This window comes from Meles meles, chromosome 1 (genome assembly GCF_922984935.1).
Source record: "Meles meles chromosome 1, mMelMel3.1 paternal haplotype, whole genome shotgun sequence".
Classification (NCBI taxonomy): domain Eukaryota; kingdom Metazoa; phylum Chordata; class Mammalia; order Carnivora; family Mustelidae; genus Meles; species Meles meles.
Window position 1 is genome coordinate 205472835 of NC_060066.1, and position 20648 is coordinate 205493482.

Consider the following 20648-nt stretch of genomic DNA (forward strand, 5'->3'; position numbering starts at 1 on the left):
TATACCTGAAACTAAGATAACATTCTATGTTAACTATACTGAATTAAAATAAAAAACTTAATAAATAAAATCCAGATTAATACTTATTTTAATTATGGGATTTAAAAAATTTTTTTTAAAGATATTATTCATTTATTTGACAGAGATCACAAGTAGGCAGAGGGGCAGGCAAAGTGAGGAAATCAGGCATCCCCAGGCCCGACGTGGGCCTCAATTCCAGGACCCCGAAGGCATGACCTGAGCCGAAGGCAGAGGCTTAACCCACTGAGCCACCCAGGCGCCCCTACGTAAAGCAAAGTTTTACTTATTTATTTGTTTGTTTGTTTGTTGTTTGAGAGAAAGCATGAGAAGAGGGCAGGTCAGATGGAGAAGCAGACTCCCTGCCAAGCAGGGAGCCCGATGTAGGGCTCTATCCCAGGACTCCAGGATGGCAGTTGCCCAACCATCTGAGCCACCCAGGTGCCCTAAAGCAAAGTTTTAAATTGAAATACCATGCCACAGTAATGGTTCCCAAAAAAACTCGTTTACCCTCATTGTCTTGAGGGTGTGTGCATATGTGTGTCTAAGAGTTCCTTTCTTGTTGGGGAAAGCTTTTATTGAAAGATTATGATCTTCTACCTTGTGCAGGTTTTTAATTCTCCTTTGTGAAGCTGTGATATTTTAGATGGTAGGATTTGTGTGTGTGGTGTCTTTTTTTTTTTTTCCTTGTTCTTACTTGGGAAAATAAAAATTTGTTGACCCTATGTCAGTCTAAAAAAATTGCTGATTCCTGAAATTCATAATCCTGGGAACCATTGTGATACGATCTTTTCAAAAGGCTTTCCACATAAGGCTAAGAGAATCCTGGCCTGCAGTGGTTTTTGCATACTCCTCTCTCATTGTCAGAAGGAAAGTGCATAACGGCAAAAAAAATCTGAACATCTTAAAAGTAGTAGTGATGGGGCGCCTGGGTGGCTCAGTGGGTTAAAGCCTCTGCCTTCGGCTCGGGTCACGATCGATCTCAGGGTCCTGGGATTAAGCCCCGCATCGGGCTCTCTGCTCGGCGGGGAACCTGCTTCCTCCTCTCTCTCTCTGCCTGCCTCTCTGCCTTTTTGTGATCTCTGTCTGTCAAATGGATAAGTAGAATCTTTGAAAAAAAAAAAAAAGAAAAAAGTAGTAGTGATTTGGGCGCCTGGGGTGGCTCAGTGGTTGAGCATCTGCGATCAGTTTGGGTCGTGATCCCAGGGTCCTGGGATCGGGCCCGCATCCTGCTCAGCGGGGAGCCTGCTTCTCCCTCTGCCTGCTCTGCGTGCTGCTTCCCCTGCTTGTGCTCCCTCTTTCTCTGACAAATAAATAAAATCTTAAAAAAAAATAAAAATTCCCATTTCATTCCTGTTTCTAGTCTCCATCTTCTGGTTTTATTAGTCTTTAGCCATCTCAACTGTTTTTGTTTTTTTTTAATTTTACTTTTTGATATGAAGTTTGTTTTTTTCCCCATCAGAATATGTAGGAATTAATATGCAGGTTTTGTCATTGACTTTATTTATTTATTTATTTTTTAAAATTTTATTTATTTGACAGAGGGAGAGAGATCACAAGTAGGCAGAGAGGCAGGCAGAAGGCGAGGGGGAAGCAGGCTCCCTGCTGAGCAGAGAGCCTGATGCGGAGCTCATCCCAGGACCCTGAGATCATGACCTGAGCTGAAGGCACAGGCTTAACCCACTGAGCCACCCAGGCGCCCTTTGTCATTGACTTTAAAATGAATTCATAAAGTTGTATTTGCTTATTTGCTGAGCTCTTGTATGGATGCAGAAAACAAATTTCTTTTATGTCTTAAGGGGAGAGGAGAAGGCAGACAGACAGGTGCAGTGGAGTAATGCCTGGTACTGCCGGCAGGTAGTTAGTATTGTGGGAGCGGAGAGGCAGAAGTAGGTAAGTTCTGAGCATTTCTGTAGCCTGATGGAGTCAATTTTGAGTTAATACAGTTTACTACTGTTATAATATGGTTATTTGCCCCTTTTGCATTTTTCTTTCTTAAATACTATTTTCTAAAGATTTTATTTATTCATGAGAGACAGAGAGGCAAGGGGAGAGGTTGGCTCTCTGTGGAGCAGGGAGCCCGATGTGGGACTGGATCCTAGGACTCCAGAATCATGACCTGACCCCGAAGGCAGATGCTTAACCAACTGATCCACCCAGGCACTCTTAAATAATTATTATTTTGTTTTTAATTTTTTAATTTATTTGACAGACAGAGATCACAAGTAGGCAGAGAGGCAGGCAGAAAGAGAGAGAGAGGAGGAAGCAGGCTCCCCGCTGAGCAGAGAGCCCGACACAGGGCTCGATCCCAGGACCCCAGGATCATGACCTGAGCCGAAGGCAGAGGCTTTAACCCACTGTGCCACCCAGGCGCCCCTAAATAATTATTTTTGAGAAGGAAAACATTTCCAAACCCAGAATAACACACCCTTTAATGTACCTTTTTTCTCCTCTAACTCCTCTCTGATTCATACTGTACTTCAAATGAAAGCATTTTGTTTAAAATTACTATGTGTTAAATTGTTGCAATCCTAATTATTCTATATTTTGTACATTATCATTGTCTTCTCTTAAAATCTAAAAATTAAAAAAAAACTAAAAATTCAAGCTCTCACAAAATACAAATTTGGGTATTAAAGTTCTGTTGTATTCTTTCTACCAAATGAAACATTTCGTTGGAACCTAGAATGTGTAGTTCCTCCATATGGAATTTTCAGATCCTAGAGTATTTCCATTCGTGATACGAAACCAGTACATTTTTCTTGACCATATACTTGGTATAACAAAGGCCTTTGCTGCTACGTATGAATATGGAGAATACCCTGAGACCTGGTCCATTTCTGCTACTCTATAAAAGTCTAATATCAGTCATTGTAAAGAATGAAAGTATACTAAGTGGGTAATTTGGGAAAATATTTTTCAATTTCATTAAAGCAGATCTTAGATAACACATTGATGAATTAACCACTTAAAAAAAAAGCTTAGTGCAGCTGATATCTCTAACTAGGTTTGGAATGCTTTGTAGAAACAGCGTTCTGAATTTGCTTGTCAAAATAGCTCACAGTTTGCTAATAGCAACAGTAGTTATGCCAAATGACTCTATTTCTAGACTTAGTCAAAACATTGACTGTCAAGAACCAAGGAGTCTCCAGATTATGAGCTTCTGTTGATATAGATAAAATATTAAGTAGTATGTGCAAATGGTGAAAAAATAGTTTTTGCCCTTTGTTCTAAAGATGATTCCATAAGTAGCAAGAATATCATTTTAAGAGATATGTCTTATCCCTCCACCTTCTCCCACTTCATTCTCTGCAATCCTACCTATTCTTCAACGTTGAAATGCTTGCCTTTGTGTAATTTCCTGCTCAGACTAGTTGGAAGCCATCTCCTCCTTCCCTGAACTGCTAAAGCTTGTTTGTAGCACAGGTCTGTCCTGTGTTGGTATTCATTAATTGTGTGTCTTTGGCTCTTACCACGTTAATGTCCTTGAAAGGAAATAGTGGCATATCCTCTTTTTTTTTTTTTTAAGATTTATTTATTTATTTGAGGGAGAGAGAGAACATGCATGCAAGTAGGGACAGGGGCAGGGAGAGAGAATCTTCAAGCAGACTCCCTGCTGAGCATGGAGCCCCATGTAGGGCTCCATCCTTGACCCATGAGACCATAACCTGAGCTGAAACCAAATCAGGCGCTTAACCGACTGAGCCACCCAGGCACCCTGGAATGTCCACTTCTGTTTAACTCCCATGGGATGTAAGCACAGTATTTTCATGTATAGTAAATGTCCCGTTGATATTTGTTGAATGCATGAAGGTGGAAATTTGTATTTTACCGTTTTCTATAACTTTTTCATTTGAGTTAGTAGAATGATAATGTGGTATATTAACAAGGCTTATTATTGTCTTAGACTGAATCATATTGTGGCCTTCATTTAACAGTATTTTATATTTTCAAGAGTAGTATCCGATACCTATTAGCTAACATGAGTGCTGCTTAGGTGGGTGACTTCATGAGTTCACAGTAACGGTGTGCAAGGTTGCTGCTTGGCTCCTGAAGCCTCAGAAGCCTTCATATTGCAGATGACTGTGGGTGCTTTTCCGTTCAGTCCAGCCACATGTTCTTCAGTGAAGTCTCAGTGCTTTATCTTACTGTCAGTGAGAGGTTCCCCTGTTGCATTTTCTTTTTTAGCTTTTTGAAATTGTGAAGAATAAACTTGATTGCATTTTAAGCCTTCGGCTTCCTTTTAGTAAGTGAAGTGTATTTTGATTTTCATAAAGACATGTTTATTCCAAGAGGATTGTCAGATGTCTAGTTCTGCGGAAATCAAAGGCACGGTTAATCGAATAGTGTTCTAGGATTTGATAAAAACTGGTATGTGAGTAACAAAATAGTTTCATTCCCATCCAGAATTTCTGTGAATTGATTTTAAGTCTTCACAACTTAATCAGTTTCCTTCAGGGAGTTCAGAGTTGTTGATTGATAGCTGCTACCTTTACAGAATCTTCATAAAGTAGGGAATTTTCATTACTTAGGGGTAAAGAGGTTTTCCCACGTTGTTCTGTGTGGACCTATCCTGAATCACGCAGTGTTACAAGGAGAAACAGTAGCCAGATCTCCCTGTCTCGAAATCTTACCTTTAAGATGGGCAGGGTATATGTAATTTTTAAAAAAGATTTTATTTATTTATTTGACAGAGAGAGACACACAAGAGATAAGGAACACAAGCAGGAGGAGTGGGAGAAGGAGAAGTAGGCTTTCCGGTGAGCCAGGAGCCCAATGCGGGACTCGATCCCAGGACCCTGGAATCATGACCTGAGCTGAAGGCAGATGCTTAACGATTGAGCGACCCAGGCACCAGCATTTTTTTTTTTTTTTTTTTAATAAGCTCTATGCGCAATGTGGGGCTTGAGCTCTCTGAGGTCAAGAGTCACATGTTCTACTGACTGAGCCAGGCAGGTGCCCCAAAGTGTTTGGATTTTTTTTTTTTAAAGATTTTATTTATTTATTTGTTAGAGAGAGACAGAGAGTGAGCACAAGCAGACAGAGTGGCAGGCAGAGACAGAGGGAGAAGCAGGCTCCCTGTTGAGCAAGGAGCCCGATGTGGGACTCAATCCCAGGACGCTTGGATCATGACCTGAGCCGAAGGCAGCCACTTAACCAACTGAGCCACCCAGGCGTCCCAGTGTTTGGATTTTTAAAAGTGATTTGTTTTTAGTTGGATGTAGTCTCATAGTATACTGTATATAGTATAGTATAGTAGTGTAGTATAGTATAATAGTGATACTACTGGGCCAAATAAATGGTTTCTTTAGTACCACCCATCTTGACCCAGCAAAAGGTCACTGGGTATGGCTCCGGAGTCTGGCGCAGACTCTCAGACCAGTGTACACCTTAAAAGGTCAAAACAAGGAACCAAAGAGTATATTTATTCTGACCAATAAAGTATCTTGGCAGCATCCAGTGACCTATAAGGGTAGGGTCTGCTATTCTCGCATGTACTGATGATGTAATTTCTGGTATAAAATAATTAAAAGTCAGAGCAGGGGTGGTGTGAGTAGAAATTTCAATAAATCTTGGGCTCATTTGCATATTTAGTTCTAGCAAGACAAGATGGCTAGACATGTCCTCAAAAGAGCTCAGATTCCAGTAAATTGGCTTCAGTTTGTGGTTTCTTCCAAAAACCTGGGGAAACTAAGAAGGTCTAACAAAAATGTGAAGGATGAGGAAGAATTCCATTAAAGACTTCATAATAGGGTGCCTGGCTGGCTCAGTCGGTGGAGCGTGTGACTCTTGATTTCAGGGTTGTGGGTTCGAGCCCCATGTTGGGTGTAGCGATTACTTAAAAAGAAAAAAAAAAGGCTTCAGGAAAACCCGGGTGCCTGGCTGGCTTAGTCTATACAAGGTATGACTTTTGATCTCATGATTGGAAGTTTGAGCCCCACATTGGGTGTAGAAATTACTTAAGAAATAAGATCTTTATTCTTTTTTTCAGGATTTTATTTATTTATTTATTTATCAGAGAGAGAGAGAGAGAGAGAGAGAGCGCAAGAGCGCACACACGCGCGAGCACGCATGCACGAGAAAGAGTACGCGCGTGCACGAGCAGGGGAACTGGCAGGCAGAGCAGGCAGAGGGAGAAGCTGGCTTTCCACTGAACAAGGAGCTTGATGTGGAACTCAGTCCCAGGACCCCGGGATCATGACGCAAGCCAAAGGCAGCCACTCATCTGACTGAGCCACCCAGGCGTCCCAAGAAATAAGATCTTAAAAAAAAAAAGACTTCACGAAAACCACATTCAGTGAGTTAACAATTACGTGCGAATTGTTTTGTAGGGCTTCTTTTGGCATGAAGGGAACAAAAACTGTTTCAGAAGGCCTCCATATCCTGTGGGAATATGAGTGATGATTTCATTACCTAATCATGGAAGTGAAAATGAAGGACTGTGCAAATCGGTACTGGGCATGTAATTACAGAGGAATCACATCTGAGCCCATTCCTGTGTATTCCCATTGGCATCTGTGCTCAGGGCCAAGTTTGGAAACATGCCCTCAGGAGCATGGGGTTTGGTGCTCTTGTGAACAGGGAAATGGTTGAATGGGAGAATTATTTAAAACTGGTTGTTACAGGGGCGCCTGGGTGGCTCAGTGGATTAAGCCGCTGCCTTCGGCTCAGGTCGTGATCTCAGGGTCCTGGGATCGAGCCCCGCATCGGGCTCTCTGCTCCGCAGGGAGCCTGCTTCCTCCTCTCTCTCTGTCTGCCTCTCTGCCTACTTGTAATCTCTCTCTCTGTCAAATAAATAAATAAATAAATAAAATCTTTAAAACTGGTTGTTACAAAAGTGTGAGTCCCTTCATGTTTTCTTGCTGATTGTACTTTGAGAAGATTTGGAAAGGGAGTAAGAAGTTGTTTTTATTGGACCAAACATTTATTTTTCTTTTTCTTAAAGATTTTATTTATTTATTTGTCAGAGAGAGAGAGAGAGAGAGTGCACAAGCAGGCATAGTGGCAGGCAGAGGCAAAGAGAGAGAAGCAGGCTCCCCTCTGAGCCTGACATAGGACTTGATCCCAGGACCCTGGGATCATGACCTGAGCTGAAGGCAGCAGCTTAACTGACTGAGCCACCCAGGCGTCCCCAAACATTTATTTTTCTTGAGAAAAAAAATAGTATTCTGTAATAAGCTCTTACAGCTAAACTGATTAAGTTTGTTCTGAAGCAGACCCTCACAATCGGCCAAGCTGTTGAGTAAAGGAACAACTGTATTCGAGATGCTATGTGTAATTCAAATGCGAAAGATGCAGCCAAATTCAAGGAATCTGTTTCTTTGGATTCTTTTCCCTAGTAAATTTCAGAGCTGAGTGGGGGTTAAAAATAGGAGAAAGTACATTAGGAAAGATAGCCAGTGGGAAGAGAGAAATGAAAACTTGCAGGGGAAACAATAAGAGGGAATATGGGAAGTAATTTTTTTTCTCAGTAGTAAATGTACCTTTTTTCTTTTTTGCCAGAAAGAAATTTTTAATTTTTGTTTTATATTTTATATGACTACTCCTTAGGGTAGGAGTTAGGCTGGAAATGGAAAAGCCTTCCTGTAGTGAGGTAAGTGTGTGGAAAAACAGCTCACCCAAGGTGGGGGTAACTAGGATCATTTAATACAATTACAGTAAACCTACAGTAAACAGTGCTCTACTTTTGGGGAATGGAGGGGATTGCCGCCACCTTCCCTCTGCCATTGTCCCTCTTCCCCCAGCTAGGAGAACTTAGGCTACTCCCCTACTTCCATTAGCTACCAGTCGTTCACCATCTCATTAAGATTCTAGCAGCCACTCTGCTAGGACACAGTGTAGTATCGTGAGCCAATTTGGTAGATGAGTTTCTTGGAAGCGGCTTCATGAGCTGATTCATGTTTTCATTTTCCTTAATGTGATCATTCTTCCAGTGTTTATTTATTTTTTAAAGATTTTATTTATTTATTTGACAGAGAGATCACAAGTAGGCAGAGAGGCAGGCGGGGTGAGGGGGGGGGAAGCAGGCTCCCCTCTGAGCAGAGAGCCCTACGCAGGACTCAATCCCAGGATCCTGAGATCATGACCTGAGCCAAAAGCAGAGGCTTAACCCCCTGAGCCCCCCAGGCGCCCCTGGTTTTTAAGATGTCGTACATAATTCTTATATAAATTACAGGAGTGGTAGAAATGAGAGGGGAAAGTTTCTGTTCTTTGCTCTCCCCATCCCCCTCATCTTTTGGAACATTTCAGATATCTATATCTATATCTATATATTTATATTTATATATATTTTAAGTAATCTCTACACCCAGTGTGGGGCTCGAACTTACAACCCCAAGATCAAGAGTTACATGCCCTACTGACTGCCAGCCAGGCAACCCTAGAACATTGCAGATCTTTCTCAAAGCCCCAAGTATATTGCAAGAGTCCTCTTCTCTTCCCAGTATTTTTTATTCTTTGCATCAGTGTTAGAGGGAATGCTGGAAATTTTAATGTCGTAGTGAGTGATCTGGGTTATGGTCAAGGGGAATAGATTTATTAGAAAATAAGAAAATGTCAGATATCCCTTCAGATAAGAACTTGCTGCCCATCTGTAAGGAATATAACTAAAGAAATCTTTTAGTCCATTCATGGTGGGCCTCAGCTTTGGAGGAGCCCCCAGCCAGTGGCTGAGCAGAGCCTGGGTGGCTCAGTGGTTTAGGCCTCTGCCTTCGGCCTGGGTCATGATCTCAGGGTCCTGGGATCAAGCCCCACATTGGGCTCTCTGCCCAGCAGAGAGCCTGCTTCCCACTCCTCTCTGCCTGTAGTTCCTTGCTGTATTCCATTGTGTTAATTTCACTGTGTGAATGTACCACAATTTACCTGTTACGTTATTTTTTTTAAAGATTTTATTTATTTATTTGACAGACAGAGATCACAAACAGTCAGAGAGGCAGGCAGAGAGGGAGGGAGGAAGCAGGCTCCCTGCTGAGCAGAGAGCCCGATGCAGGGCTCCATCCCAGGACCTGGGATCATGACCCAAGCCAAAGGCAGAGGCTTTAACCCACAGAGCCACTCAGGTGCTGCCCCTATCTGTTACGTTATTGATGGGCATATATACTTTTTCTGTTTTGTTTTGTTTTTTTACTCCCTGGATCTTTTTTGATGCAAGGCAATATAAATATTGCCTTGTATATGGTATTTTAGCTAGTTAGGCCTATTCTTGGAATATCTGTTTTCCTCTTAAGTGAATTGCCTTGTATAAAAGCTAGAAAAACTTTTTTTAAAAAAAGATTTTATTTATTTATTTGACAGAGAGAGGTCACAAGTAGGCAGAGAGGCAGGCAGAGAGAGAGAGAGAGAGAGAGAGGAGGAAGCATGGTCCCTGCCGAGTAGAGAGCCTGATGCGGGACTCAATCCCAGGACCCTGAGATCATGACCTGAGCTGAAAGCAGAGGCTGAACCCACTGAGCCACCCAGGTGCCCGAAAAACTTTTTTTTTTAAAAGATTTTACCTATGTATTTGACAGAGAGAGAGATCACAAGTAGCCAGAGGCAGGCGGGAGGGGGAGAGCAGACTCCCCTGCTGAGCAGAGCCCTATGTGGGGCTTGATCCCAGGACCCTGAGATCATGACCCAAGCCAAAGGCAGAGGCTTAACACACTGAGCCACTCAGGTGCCCCTGGAAAAACTTTTCTTTCTTTCTTTCTTTCTTTTTTTTTTTTTAAAGATTTTATTTATTTATTTGACAGAGAGAGATCACAAGTAGACATAGAGGCAGGCAGAGAGAGAGAAAGAGAGGGAAGCAGGCTCTCCACCAAGCAGAGAGCCTGATTCAGGACTCGATCCCAGGACCCTGAGATCATGACCCGAGCTGAAGGCAGCAGCCTAACCCACTGAGCCACCCAGGCGCCCCTAGAAAAACTTTTCTTAATCCACGTCCTCAGAATGCTCTTATTACTCTTTATAGAACCCACGGTTTGTTTTTCCTTTGAAGTTTGGGGTCTTGAATCATGCCTAGGGGGAGTATAGTTGCTATACCCTTTGCTGTCTGCCAGTCAGAAACTTGCCTTAGAAGAGCATTACAGGACAGTCTTCTAGTTTTATGGTTGTACTAGAACTTGACTGTCATTCTGGTTTACAGTGGAGAGAAACAATACAGTCAGAAGCCTGTAAGGATTTGTTAGATATTTGGGATGGGCTTGGTGTATGAGCTCTACCTGTCAAATGAGGACGGCTCACAGCTAGTGTGGGAAAGGGCTGAGGAACAGATTTCACATTGAGGGTCTGAAAGACATCATGTGCTGCTTGAATGTGTGTGCCTGAGTTGTTTCAGAGCTTCTGACAGTGTATACTGATGTTTGTGCATTTCCCACCATAGCTGTTTGAGTGGAATGTCATGGCCAGCTCCTCGGACAGTGAAGATGACAGTTTCATGGCTGTGGACCAAGAAGAAGCCGTGCTGGAAGGGACAATGGAGCAGGATGAGGAGCCCCACCCAGCACTGGAGGCTGAGGAGACAAGACATAACAGGTCCATGTCTGAATTGCCAGAAGAGGTTTTGGAGTATATCCTGTCCTTCCTTTCACCATACCAGGAGCACAAAACTGCAGCCCTTGTCTGCAAACAGTGGTATCGACTTATCAAAGGTACTGTGGACAGTGGAAAGGCTTATTTATTTATTTAAAATCTGTTTTAATGATTTATTTTTGAACTCCCAATTTCATTTTCCCTGTCCTCCCTTAAGTGTATCGTGGTTCTAAAATTTAGTGTGAGACAATTAACTCTCTACATTTTCCTTTTCTCTTAATCTTGGCTAGTATTATGAACAGCTTGAATTTTGTGATAGTTAATCCCACTTGGCAGTTTTAAAACGAAGATTCTTTTTCTGCATATTCTTAGAGTTAATCTGGTAAATTGTGTTCTTCTTGAACTGGTGAAGTAGGGATCGATATGGGTTAACAGTATAGTGAGTGTTAATGTACGCTCACTATTGAGCATTGTCGGGCAGTGTAGCGGCTATTGTCCTGTCCTCACAGCAGACTCTGAATTAGATGAAGAAATGGAGTGTGAGGCATGGTTAAGAATGGTAGCCAAGGTCACACAGGTAGTAAATGGAGGATCAAACACTCAACATTCAGGTAGTCTGGGTTTAGAGTCCATGTTCTTTACGAGGATATCATTGTGTTTAAAGTAGCTAACTGTGGCAAATATGGAATTGTGCAAGCGTTTACTGTTTAATTGTATCTCAAGCAGTGTAGGCCCTATGCATGTCTTTTACATTTAAAAATGAGTTTCTCCTGTTTTTCCATCATTTCCTAATTAAGATTTCAACTTTGGCTAAATGTTGTAGTTACTAGGTATGCTATATTTTGAATTAGTAGCAGGTAATTGGCTTCATTCGTTTTTTTTGTTTTGTTTTATTTTGTTTTTTAAGATTTGTTTATTTCAGGGAGAGAGAGAGAGAGAGGAGAGGAGAGGGCACAAGCAAGGGGAGTGGCAGGCAGAGGGAGAGGGAGAAGCAGGCTGAGCATCCCAGGAGCCTAATGTGGGGACTTGATCCCAGGACCCTGGGATCATGACCTGAGCCAAAGGCAGATGCTTAACCAACTGAGCCACCCAGGCGCCCCAGGTTTTTTTGTTTTTGTTTTTATTCTTTTAAGAATGATTTATTTATTAGAGAGAGAGAGGAGTGAAGGGGCAGAGAGAGAGGAGTGGAGGGGCAGAGAGAGTCCTAAGCAGACTCCACCCCGAATGTGAGCCTGGGAGCCCAATTTGGGGCTCCATCCCAGAACCCTGGGATCATGACCTGCCCTGAAGGCAAGCACTTAACCGACTGATCCAAGGCTTGGTCGCATGACGCCAAGATCATGACTTGAGCTGAAACCAAGAGTTGGACACTTAACCGACTGCCACCCAGGTGCCCCTTGACTTCATTACATTTTAAGTGGAAAAGGCCTGTTTTTAAAATGAAGGTATCAGTTTTTAAAATGAAGGTATCAGGCCAGTTAAATAATCTTTGATCAAAGCAAGGGTTGTATCAATTTGTTCTTTCCTAGTGGGAACAGGCAGTCAGAGTTACGACAGAAAAACCTTTAGATCAGACTGAGTTTTAAAATCTTTTCATCAGGGTGGTTCTCAGGAGGCATGGGGTCGTTGTCAGTTGCTCAGCGTCCAGCCTGAAGACCGAGGACCAGCTGTGCTGAAACTGCTTGCTGGGCCCTGTGCTCATTTGCTCACAACTGGTAATACTGGTGTGCACAGCCTGCTTCTTTGTAGACTTAATGGACTCCCCAGGAGAGACTGGCTGCCTAACCTGTGGAAGTAGATGGTTTCATCTCTAAAATAGAAGTGGAAGAATCATGGACGAGGGACTGTGTTCTAATGAAATACATGAATTTATTCTTAGGGTTTTTTGTGGGTTTTTTTGTTTTTTGGTTTTTTTTGGGCATTCCAATTATTTTGATACATTTTTTTTAAGGGAGAGAAGCCCTAACCTAGTACTCACAGTCTTAAATCTTCAGGGGGAAGGAAGTTACTGCCAAGACAGTCTCCCCCTGTCCTGTTCTGTCACTAGGTATCTGTCTTTTTATTCCTTGCTGCCTTACCTCATTTCAGCATTTACAAATCTGTGTTACTTTCTTCACCAGTGTATAGTTGGCAGTGCTGTCACACATTGAGTAGCTGTGTCTTTCTAATATTTAATTCTTTTTTAAAAAGATTTTATTATTTGACAGAGATCACAAATAGGGATAGAGGCAGGCAGGCGGGGAGGCGGGGGAGCAGGCTCCCTGCCAAGCACAGAGCCCGATGTGGGGCTCGATCCCAGGATCCTGAGATCATGACCTGAGCTGAAGGCAGAGGCTTAACCCACTGAACCACCCAGGCACCCCTAAATCTTTTTTTTTTTTTGAGATTTTATTTCTGTATTTGGGAGAGAGAGCATGTGCTGGGAGTGGGCAAGGAGCCTGAGCCAAAGACAGACACTTAACCAACTGAGCCACCCAGGCATCCCTTAATATTTAATTCTTAATTGTGAGTTCAGCCAAGGGATAGTAATCATCATTGGAAAACATGTATAAGTACTCTCATCCTGCTTAAGGATCCCCTAAGGTGACATGAATTAAAAAATGATACGTTCTTTCAAAGTGTAACATAATTTGTTATACTCTTCATTCAGAATGTTGCTCTTTGAAATAAGATAATCATTTCATGGGTTAAAAAGATAGATTATTGGGGTGCTTGGGTGGCTCAGGTCGTGATCCCAGGGTCCTGGGATCAAGCCCCACATCGGGCTCTCTGCTCAACAGGGAGCTGCCTCCCCCTTTCTCTCTCTGCCTGCCTTTCTGCCCACTTATGATCTTTCTCTGTCAAATAAATAAAATATTAAAAAAAAAAGATTGTTCCAGAAACTTGAAGCTCTCACTTTTAAAAAAAGGAAAATGGACTGGATATTTTAGAGCGGTTTTAGGTTTACAGCAAAATTGAATTGAAATTTTAGGATTTCCCATATACCCCCATCTTCCCGAAATCCACAGCTTCCCCTATCAACATCCTCTATCAGAGTGTTACATTTTTTACAGTTGATGAATCTCATGGACATCTCATTGCCCACAGTCCACAATTTACATTAGGGTGCACATTCTTTGGGTTTGAACAAATGTATAATGACATGTATCCACCATTATAGTAAAAGCTCTCACTTTTTTTTTTTTTTTTAAAGATTTTATTTATTTATTTGACAGAGAGAGATCACAAGTAGGCAGAGAGGCAGGCAGAGAGAGTGAGAGGGAAGCAGGCTCCCTGCCCAGCAGAGAGCCCGATGCGGGACTCGATCCCAGGACCCTGAGATCATGACCTGAGCCGAAGGCAGTGGCTTAAACCACTGAGCCACCCAGGCGCCCCAAAAGCTCTCACTTTTAAAGATAGCTTTCTATAGTTGTAAATTCATTATTTCATAATTCCCTGTAAGCTAATTATTATCTCTTTGTTTAAGATGAAATATGCTTGGTTACCATGGTTTAGCCATAGACATTTATGAATGCCTGTTATTTATATTCCAGACACTGTTTTACCAGCTCTTTCTCACAAAACTAAACTATCCCCTCACCCCCTTTGCTTTGGAGTAAATCATACAGTTATTTTGTTTTTACCTACTTACTTATTTATTTTCAAGATTTTATTTATTTATTCGACAGACAGAGATCACAAATAGGCAGAGAGGCAGGCAGACAGAGTGGGGGACACTGAGCAGATTCCAGTGTGGGGCTCGATCCCAGGACCCTGAGATCATGACCTGAGCTGAAGGCGGAGACTTAACCATTGAGCCACCCAGGCGCCCCTATTTATTTATTTTTAAAGGTAAACTCTGTGCCCAATATGAGGCTCAAACTCCACAACCCTGAGTTCAAGAGTCATATGTTCTATTGACTGAGCCAGGTGCCCCTACCAATTATTTTAATGTGTTGCCTCATCATATGACATGAAGGGGAGCAGAGTTCCAGTGCAAGCTAATTTTGCAACCTTGAGCTTAGTAACACTTAACCTCCCTGAACCTTGGTAAAGTAAAAGGATTGGATTTTCTTGTTTTGAAATTCTGTTTTCCTTCTTTGAATGAAAAATCAGAGAAATTTGGAGTTCCTCCAAAAAACTTAGGTCTTTTTTTTTTTAAGATTTTATTTTTTTATTTATCAGAGTGACAGACAGAAGCTGAGGGAGAAGCAGGCTCCCTGTCGAGCAAGGAGCCGGATGCAGGACTGGATCCCATGACCAGGGATCATGACCCAAGCCGAAAGCAGCCTCTTAACCAACTGAGCCACCCAGGCATCCCGGAAACTTAGGTCTTATAAAAGTGATAAGATAGTTAATAAATGCAGTTTTAATAATTTGATTGAAAAGTGAGGGGCGCCTGGGTGGCTCAGTGGATTAAGCCGCTGCCTTCGGCTCAGGTCATGATCTCAGGGTCCTGGGATCGAGCCCCGCATCGGGCTCTCTGCTCCGCAGGGAGCCTGCTTCCTCCTCTCTCTCTGCCTGCCTCTCTGCCTACTTGTGATCTCTCTCTGTCAAATAAATAAATAAAATCTTTAAAAAAAAAAAGAAAAGTGAAGTATCCAGGTTGAAGCCTTTGTTATTTTTGTCTTTAGGTGTAGCCCACCAGTGTTACCACGGTTTCATAAAGGCCGTCCAGGAAGGACACATTCAGTGGGAGAGTCGGACATACCCTTACCCTGGAACCCCGATCACTCAGCGGTTCTCACACAGTAAGTATTCACCGTGACAGCAGAGGCCACCCTGCCTGTAATCGTTTTTCTAAAAATTACACCAGAGGCATGTATTTTGTTTGACTTTTTAATGAAGAGAATGCAAAATGAGGATTTCTATTAATTTTATAATTACAGTCAGGGAAGAGTGTGAGCCTAGATATAGGATAGACACTCTGGTATAATTTTATATTTGGATTTTTCTAGTATCTGCTACAAAGAGGTCAAGGTATTATCTTAGACTTGAACATCTGATGTCAAGTCAGAGGAAAACAAAGGAAAGGAGTGCACATGGGTATTTCTGAGATCCTACTTTGGGAGTAGCCAGGATTTAGCACTAAGTCTTACAATAATTCTTTATTTTAACATAGTATATGTTTAGCAAACACTGAATTTGACTGGGGTCACACAAAAATTTTTGAACACCAAGGGTATTAACTATAAAATACAAATTTAAATAGTAAAATTATAAATCTTCTGGCAATTTAGATATAATTTAGAGTTCTTCAAATTATTCTGGCATTAACTCCATTTTCATTGATTTTTGTAGACACCATTTTATTCTGTTAGTGATTCATTCCTTCATCAGAATGAGATGTGCTATATCTTGGGCCAGTAAAGGTGTATTATTAATGGTTCTGCGTAAAGAAAGCTCATTGGTGGGGGGGGGGGGGCTCTTAGAAAATTTCTCATACTTACTGTTTTAATTATGTTACTTCCCTGTTCAAAAACCTTCCGTGCCTGTCCATTGCTTACAAAATAAAAGCTAAACTTAAGTCTTATATTCAGAGCCCTCTTTAATTTGATCTTTGTCCAGATTTACCAGTTCATCTCCCATCTTTTCCCAGGAGCTCTCCTCAACCGTACTGGTTTCTTCCTCGCTGCAGTATTCCCATCCTTTTAGCTGAAGCCTGCCTTTCCTTGAAGACAGCTGGGGTTCTAGCTCCTGCATGAAACCTCTCAACTCTTTAGCTCATAGAAGAGTTTTTCCTGTTCTAAGCCTATATTGTTGTCTGGAATACTAATTTTGATACTTTTTATAGTCTTTGATACTAAAACTAATTTTAAACTCTTTTTAAAATTAAGGGTTTTTTAAATTTATTTATTTTTTAAGATTTTATTTATTTATTAGAGATCACAAGTAGGCAGAGAGGTAGGCAGAGAAAGAGGGGGAAGCAGGCTCCCTGCCTAGCAGAGAGCCCGGTGCGGGGCTCGATCCCAGGACCCTGAGATCATGACCTGAGCCAAAGGTAGAGGCTTTAACCTACTGAGCCACCCAGCCGCCCCTGAAGTTTTTTAATTCCAGTATAGTTAATTAGTGTCAGGTCTTCAGTGTAGTTATTTCACAATTCTGTATATCACTCAGTTCTCATCATTGTCAGTGTATATTTTTTTGAACTCTTCAGGGGAAGGAGAGGTTTATTGGTTATTCATGTTGCATAAAAATTACCACAAAACTTAGCAGCTTAAAATGTTTTTTTTTTTTAAGATTTTATTTATTTATTTGACAGACAGAGATCTCAGGTAGTCAGAGAGGCAGGCAGAGAGAGAGGAAGGGAAGCAGGCTCCTGCTGAGCAGAGAGCCCAACGCAGGGCTCAATCCCAGGACGCCGGGACCACGACCCTAGCCGAAGGCAGAGGCTTTAACCCACTGAGCCACCCAGACGCCCCACTACGTTTCTTATCTTACAGAGTTCCTGAGGGTCGGAATTTGGGAGTGCTTTAGCTGAGAGCTTCTGGCTCAGGGTCTCTGATGAGGTTGCAGTCAGTCTGTCCCCCAGGGCTGTAGTCACCTAAAGGCTTGACTGGGGCCCAGGGGATCTGCTGCCAAGCTCACTCAAGTAACTGATGACACCAGGCTTCCGTTCTTTGGGACTTGGACCTCTGTGTAGAGCTGCTAATTACTTGGCAGCTGGCTTCCCACAAAATGAACTGAGAGAGAGACACAGACACCAAGACAGAAGCCATGGTCTTTTCCAACCTCATCTCTGAAGTGAATACTGACTTTTCTGCTCAGTTCTTATGGTCACACAGAGATTGACCAGCAGTATAAATACCAGGAAGTGAGGACTGTCGGAGGCCATCTTGGATGCTGGCTGCCCCAGACTGTATGTGGTACTCATATCCAGAGGGAGTTCAGTCCATAATTATAATTTATTGTCTTTGAACTGGGTCTAAATAGATCAAAGGAATAGGCCAAACTATTCCTGTGTTTTCAGTTTTCTTGAGCTATTTTTACTTGTCCTGTTTGTAAACCCCCCAAGACAGTGGATCTCAAAGTGTGATTCCTGGGCTTCTCGGGGAGGAGGGCATCTGTGAGATCCTTTCAGGGGTCTGCGGAGTCAGAACTGGTTTTGTTTATTTTGATGACCCTGCCTTGAGTCGTGCCCAGGCTGCAGCACTTCTGCCTAGCATTGCTTGTGGACCACCGTGCAGGTGTCAACATAGTGAAAGGGCCATTAACAGCAACTACTGAAAATTACCCCAAACCCAACGACTAGTACTACTATTATTACTTCCTCTTCATCCTCCTGCTCTTCTCCCCCTCCTCCTCAATTTTATTTCCTCAAACATAGTTTTGAAAGGGTCTTGAATGTTTTCAGGCATATAGACTCTAAATGAATTCTTGACAGAAATAGTTAATGAAATTACAGAAGAATCCATGTTAGGTCCAGTATTTATTATTCAAGACGGGGGTTAACTTAAGTTACCTACAGATATTTGGACTAAGAAGTGGAGATGGGGTTTTTATAGACTGTTTTCAGATTATTTTTTGAAGCAAGTAGTTTTAGAATCCTAGGTGAGGGAAATGGAGCGAATCTGGGTAAAGTAGAAACCAAACTGGTTAGTATTCAGAGGAGGATAATTATCATAGCAACAGTTCAGCTTTCTAATGAGAGAAGAAAGAAATATTTTTCTGTTAACAGCTTTGGAAAGAGTGTCATCACAAAGTAGAGATCGTTATTTGAAGGGGAAATGGAAAGGAAAAGTACAGTGAGTAAGCTCACAGAAATTCAGAGGTTGGTGGGTTTTGATATATGTTTTTAACCTTAAAAGTTTTTCATATCTTCACTTGAAAGCCAAGAAAATGTGCCATAGATTTTTTTAAAAAGGGGTCTGTGTCTCATTTCCTCTGAGCGCATCTCTCATTGTTACCTTTCTCTCTACGTGCTAACTGGCAGACTGAAGACGACTGTGACATGGGAAATCGGTATTTTTCAGGATAGGTTAAAAACCAGGAATTCCTTCAGTGTCTTTCCTTAGCTCCTTCCTCTTCCTACTTTGTGTTTCTCCCCAGAGCCCAATTTTATTTCTTATTCTTGACTCATGTTGAGCTCAAGGTCTGCATTTCCAGGTCTTTGCTCATATTGCCACAGAGATACACAGATGTTTCCTATCTTGCCAGCACTTAGTAGTTCCCCCAGATATTCTGCTCTCCATAGTTTAGTTAATGGCATTATCATTCTCTTGGTTACACACTTTGGAATTCTTGGATTTATCCTCACTTCTTCTCTTTCCTTCAGCAACAAAAGTCAAATCTTACTGATTCCATCCATTTCTGCAATCTCTCTTATATCTTTTCTTATTTTTCCCATTACTCATTTTTATGAGCTAATCATTCCATCTTTCCTAAATCTTTTCTAAATGGTCTTCTTTTTCTCTCACTTCATCTAAACCTGCACTGGACACTTCTGGCCCCCATCTCTGAAACTGGGGACAGTGTCGCCTCCTAGGGCATTTGGAAGTATGTAAAGTCATTCATTGCTCATTGGCTTGACTGGAGAGCACTGCATGCATTTAGTAACAAGGACCAGGATGCTGTCTGTTCTGTGGTGAATGGGATGCTCTTACACAAAGAAAATGGACCTGCCTAAAATGACAGGAGCCCCTGTCCGGATCCGCTGCAAGTCTGAAACCTCTTCTCTGCCAAGAAACCTCAGCCTTCTACACTGCGTGCAGAAGTTTCCACTCCCCTGGACTTTCAAGTCCCCAGTATACTCTTTCAGCCCGAATCTCTGCCACATCCTCACACAGCCAGGCTGCACCCACACGAGGCTCCTCGTTATGTCTTAAATTTCCTATGTCAGGGGTGCTTGGGTGTCTCAGTGGGTTAAGCCTGTGCCTTTGGTTCAGGTCATGATCTCAGGGTCCTGGGATCGAGCCCTGCATCAGGCTCTCTGCTCAGAGGGGAGCCTACTTCCCCCTCTCTATCTGCCTGCCTCTCCGCCTACTTATGATCTCTTTCTCTCTCACTCTGTGTCAAATAAATAAATAAAATCTTTAAAAAACAAATTTCCTACATCATGGCCTTGTTTGGATGCTCCCGTTGCCTTCTCCCTTTCCCTCCTATTCCTTTTTCATCCCTGGCCTTGTTTGTCCCTTGTTAATGGCCTGAAAATGTTCTATCCTCTAACACCCATCTCAGAGATAAAGCCAAAAGCCATGTTCTTCATAAACTCCTCTCATATTTCCTGCATGGAGATTAAGCTCTTTTCTTCATCTACTTGTACACCCCTAAAACATTCTTCCTTCCTTTTCTGTATGTTTATTACCATTTATCTATCACCATAATTGTCAGAGAGGCTGTATACGAAAGAAGAACTTTTTTTTTTAAAGATTTTATTTATTTGACAGAGACAGCAACAGAGGGAGCACAAGCACGGGGGACACAAGTGGGAGAAGGAGAAGTATGCCTCCCACCAAGCAGGGAGCCCGATGTGGGACCGATCCCAGGACCCTGACCGGGACCATGACCTGAGCCAAAGGCAGACGCCCAGTGATTGAGCCACCCAGGCACCCGTGATAGAAGAACTTTAAACTTGAGAAGCAAGTTCCTTGGCTCTTATTTTAAATTTTTATTTAGCAAATTTTTTTTAACAAGATTTTATTTATTTGACAGAGAGAGAGGGAGGGAGCACAAGCAGGCAGAGCTGCAAGCAGAGGGAGAAGCGGGCTCCCTACTGAGCAGAGAGGCTGATGTGGAGCTTTATCCCAGGACCCTGGGATCATGACCTGAGCCGAAGACAGAGGCTTAATCAACTGAGCCACCCAGGCACCCCTTTAACAAATTTTTAAAATTTATTTTTATTTTTAAAAAATTTTATTTATTTGTGAGAGAGAGCGCATGCAGCAGCAGGGGCTGGGGGGAGAAGGGGCAGGGGGAGAAGCAGACTCCCTGCAGAGCAGGGAGCCAATGCAGGACTCAGTCCCAGGACTCTGGGATCGTGACCTGAGCTAAAGGCAGCTGCTTAACTGACTGAGCCACCCAGGCACCCCCAATTTTCTTTATTTTTAAGTAATCTCTATACCCCAACATAGGGCTCGAACTCGTGATCAAGAGTCACACACTCCCTTGATTGAGCCAGCCAGGTGCCCTTCGTTAGTTCTTCT

At 42.4% G+C, this 20648-nt stretch overlaps 1 protein-coding gene across 1 annotated transcript in view; it reads left to right on the forward strand.

The window, feature by feature from the left end:
* Positions 1 to 20648, forward strand: part of FBXO42 (F-box protein 42) — a 108203-nt gene that overhangs the window by 47514 nt on the left and 40041 nt on the right. Inside the window, exons 2-3 of the mRNA XM_046019468.1 lie at positions 10379 to 10646; positions 15141 to 15257. Of these exons, the coding sequence (XP_045875424.1) occupies positions 10397 to 10646; positions 15141 to 15257 (367 nt within the window). The 5' untranslated portion in view covers positions 10379 to 10396. The remainder of the gene's footprint in view (positions 1 to 10378; positions 10647 to 15140; positions 15258 to 20648) is intronic.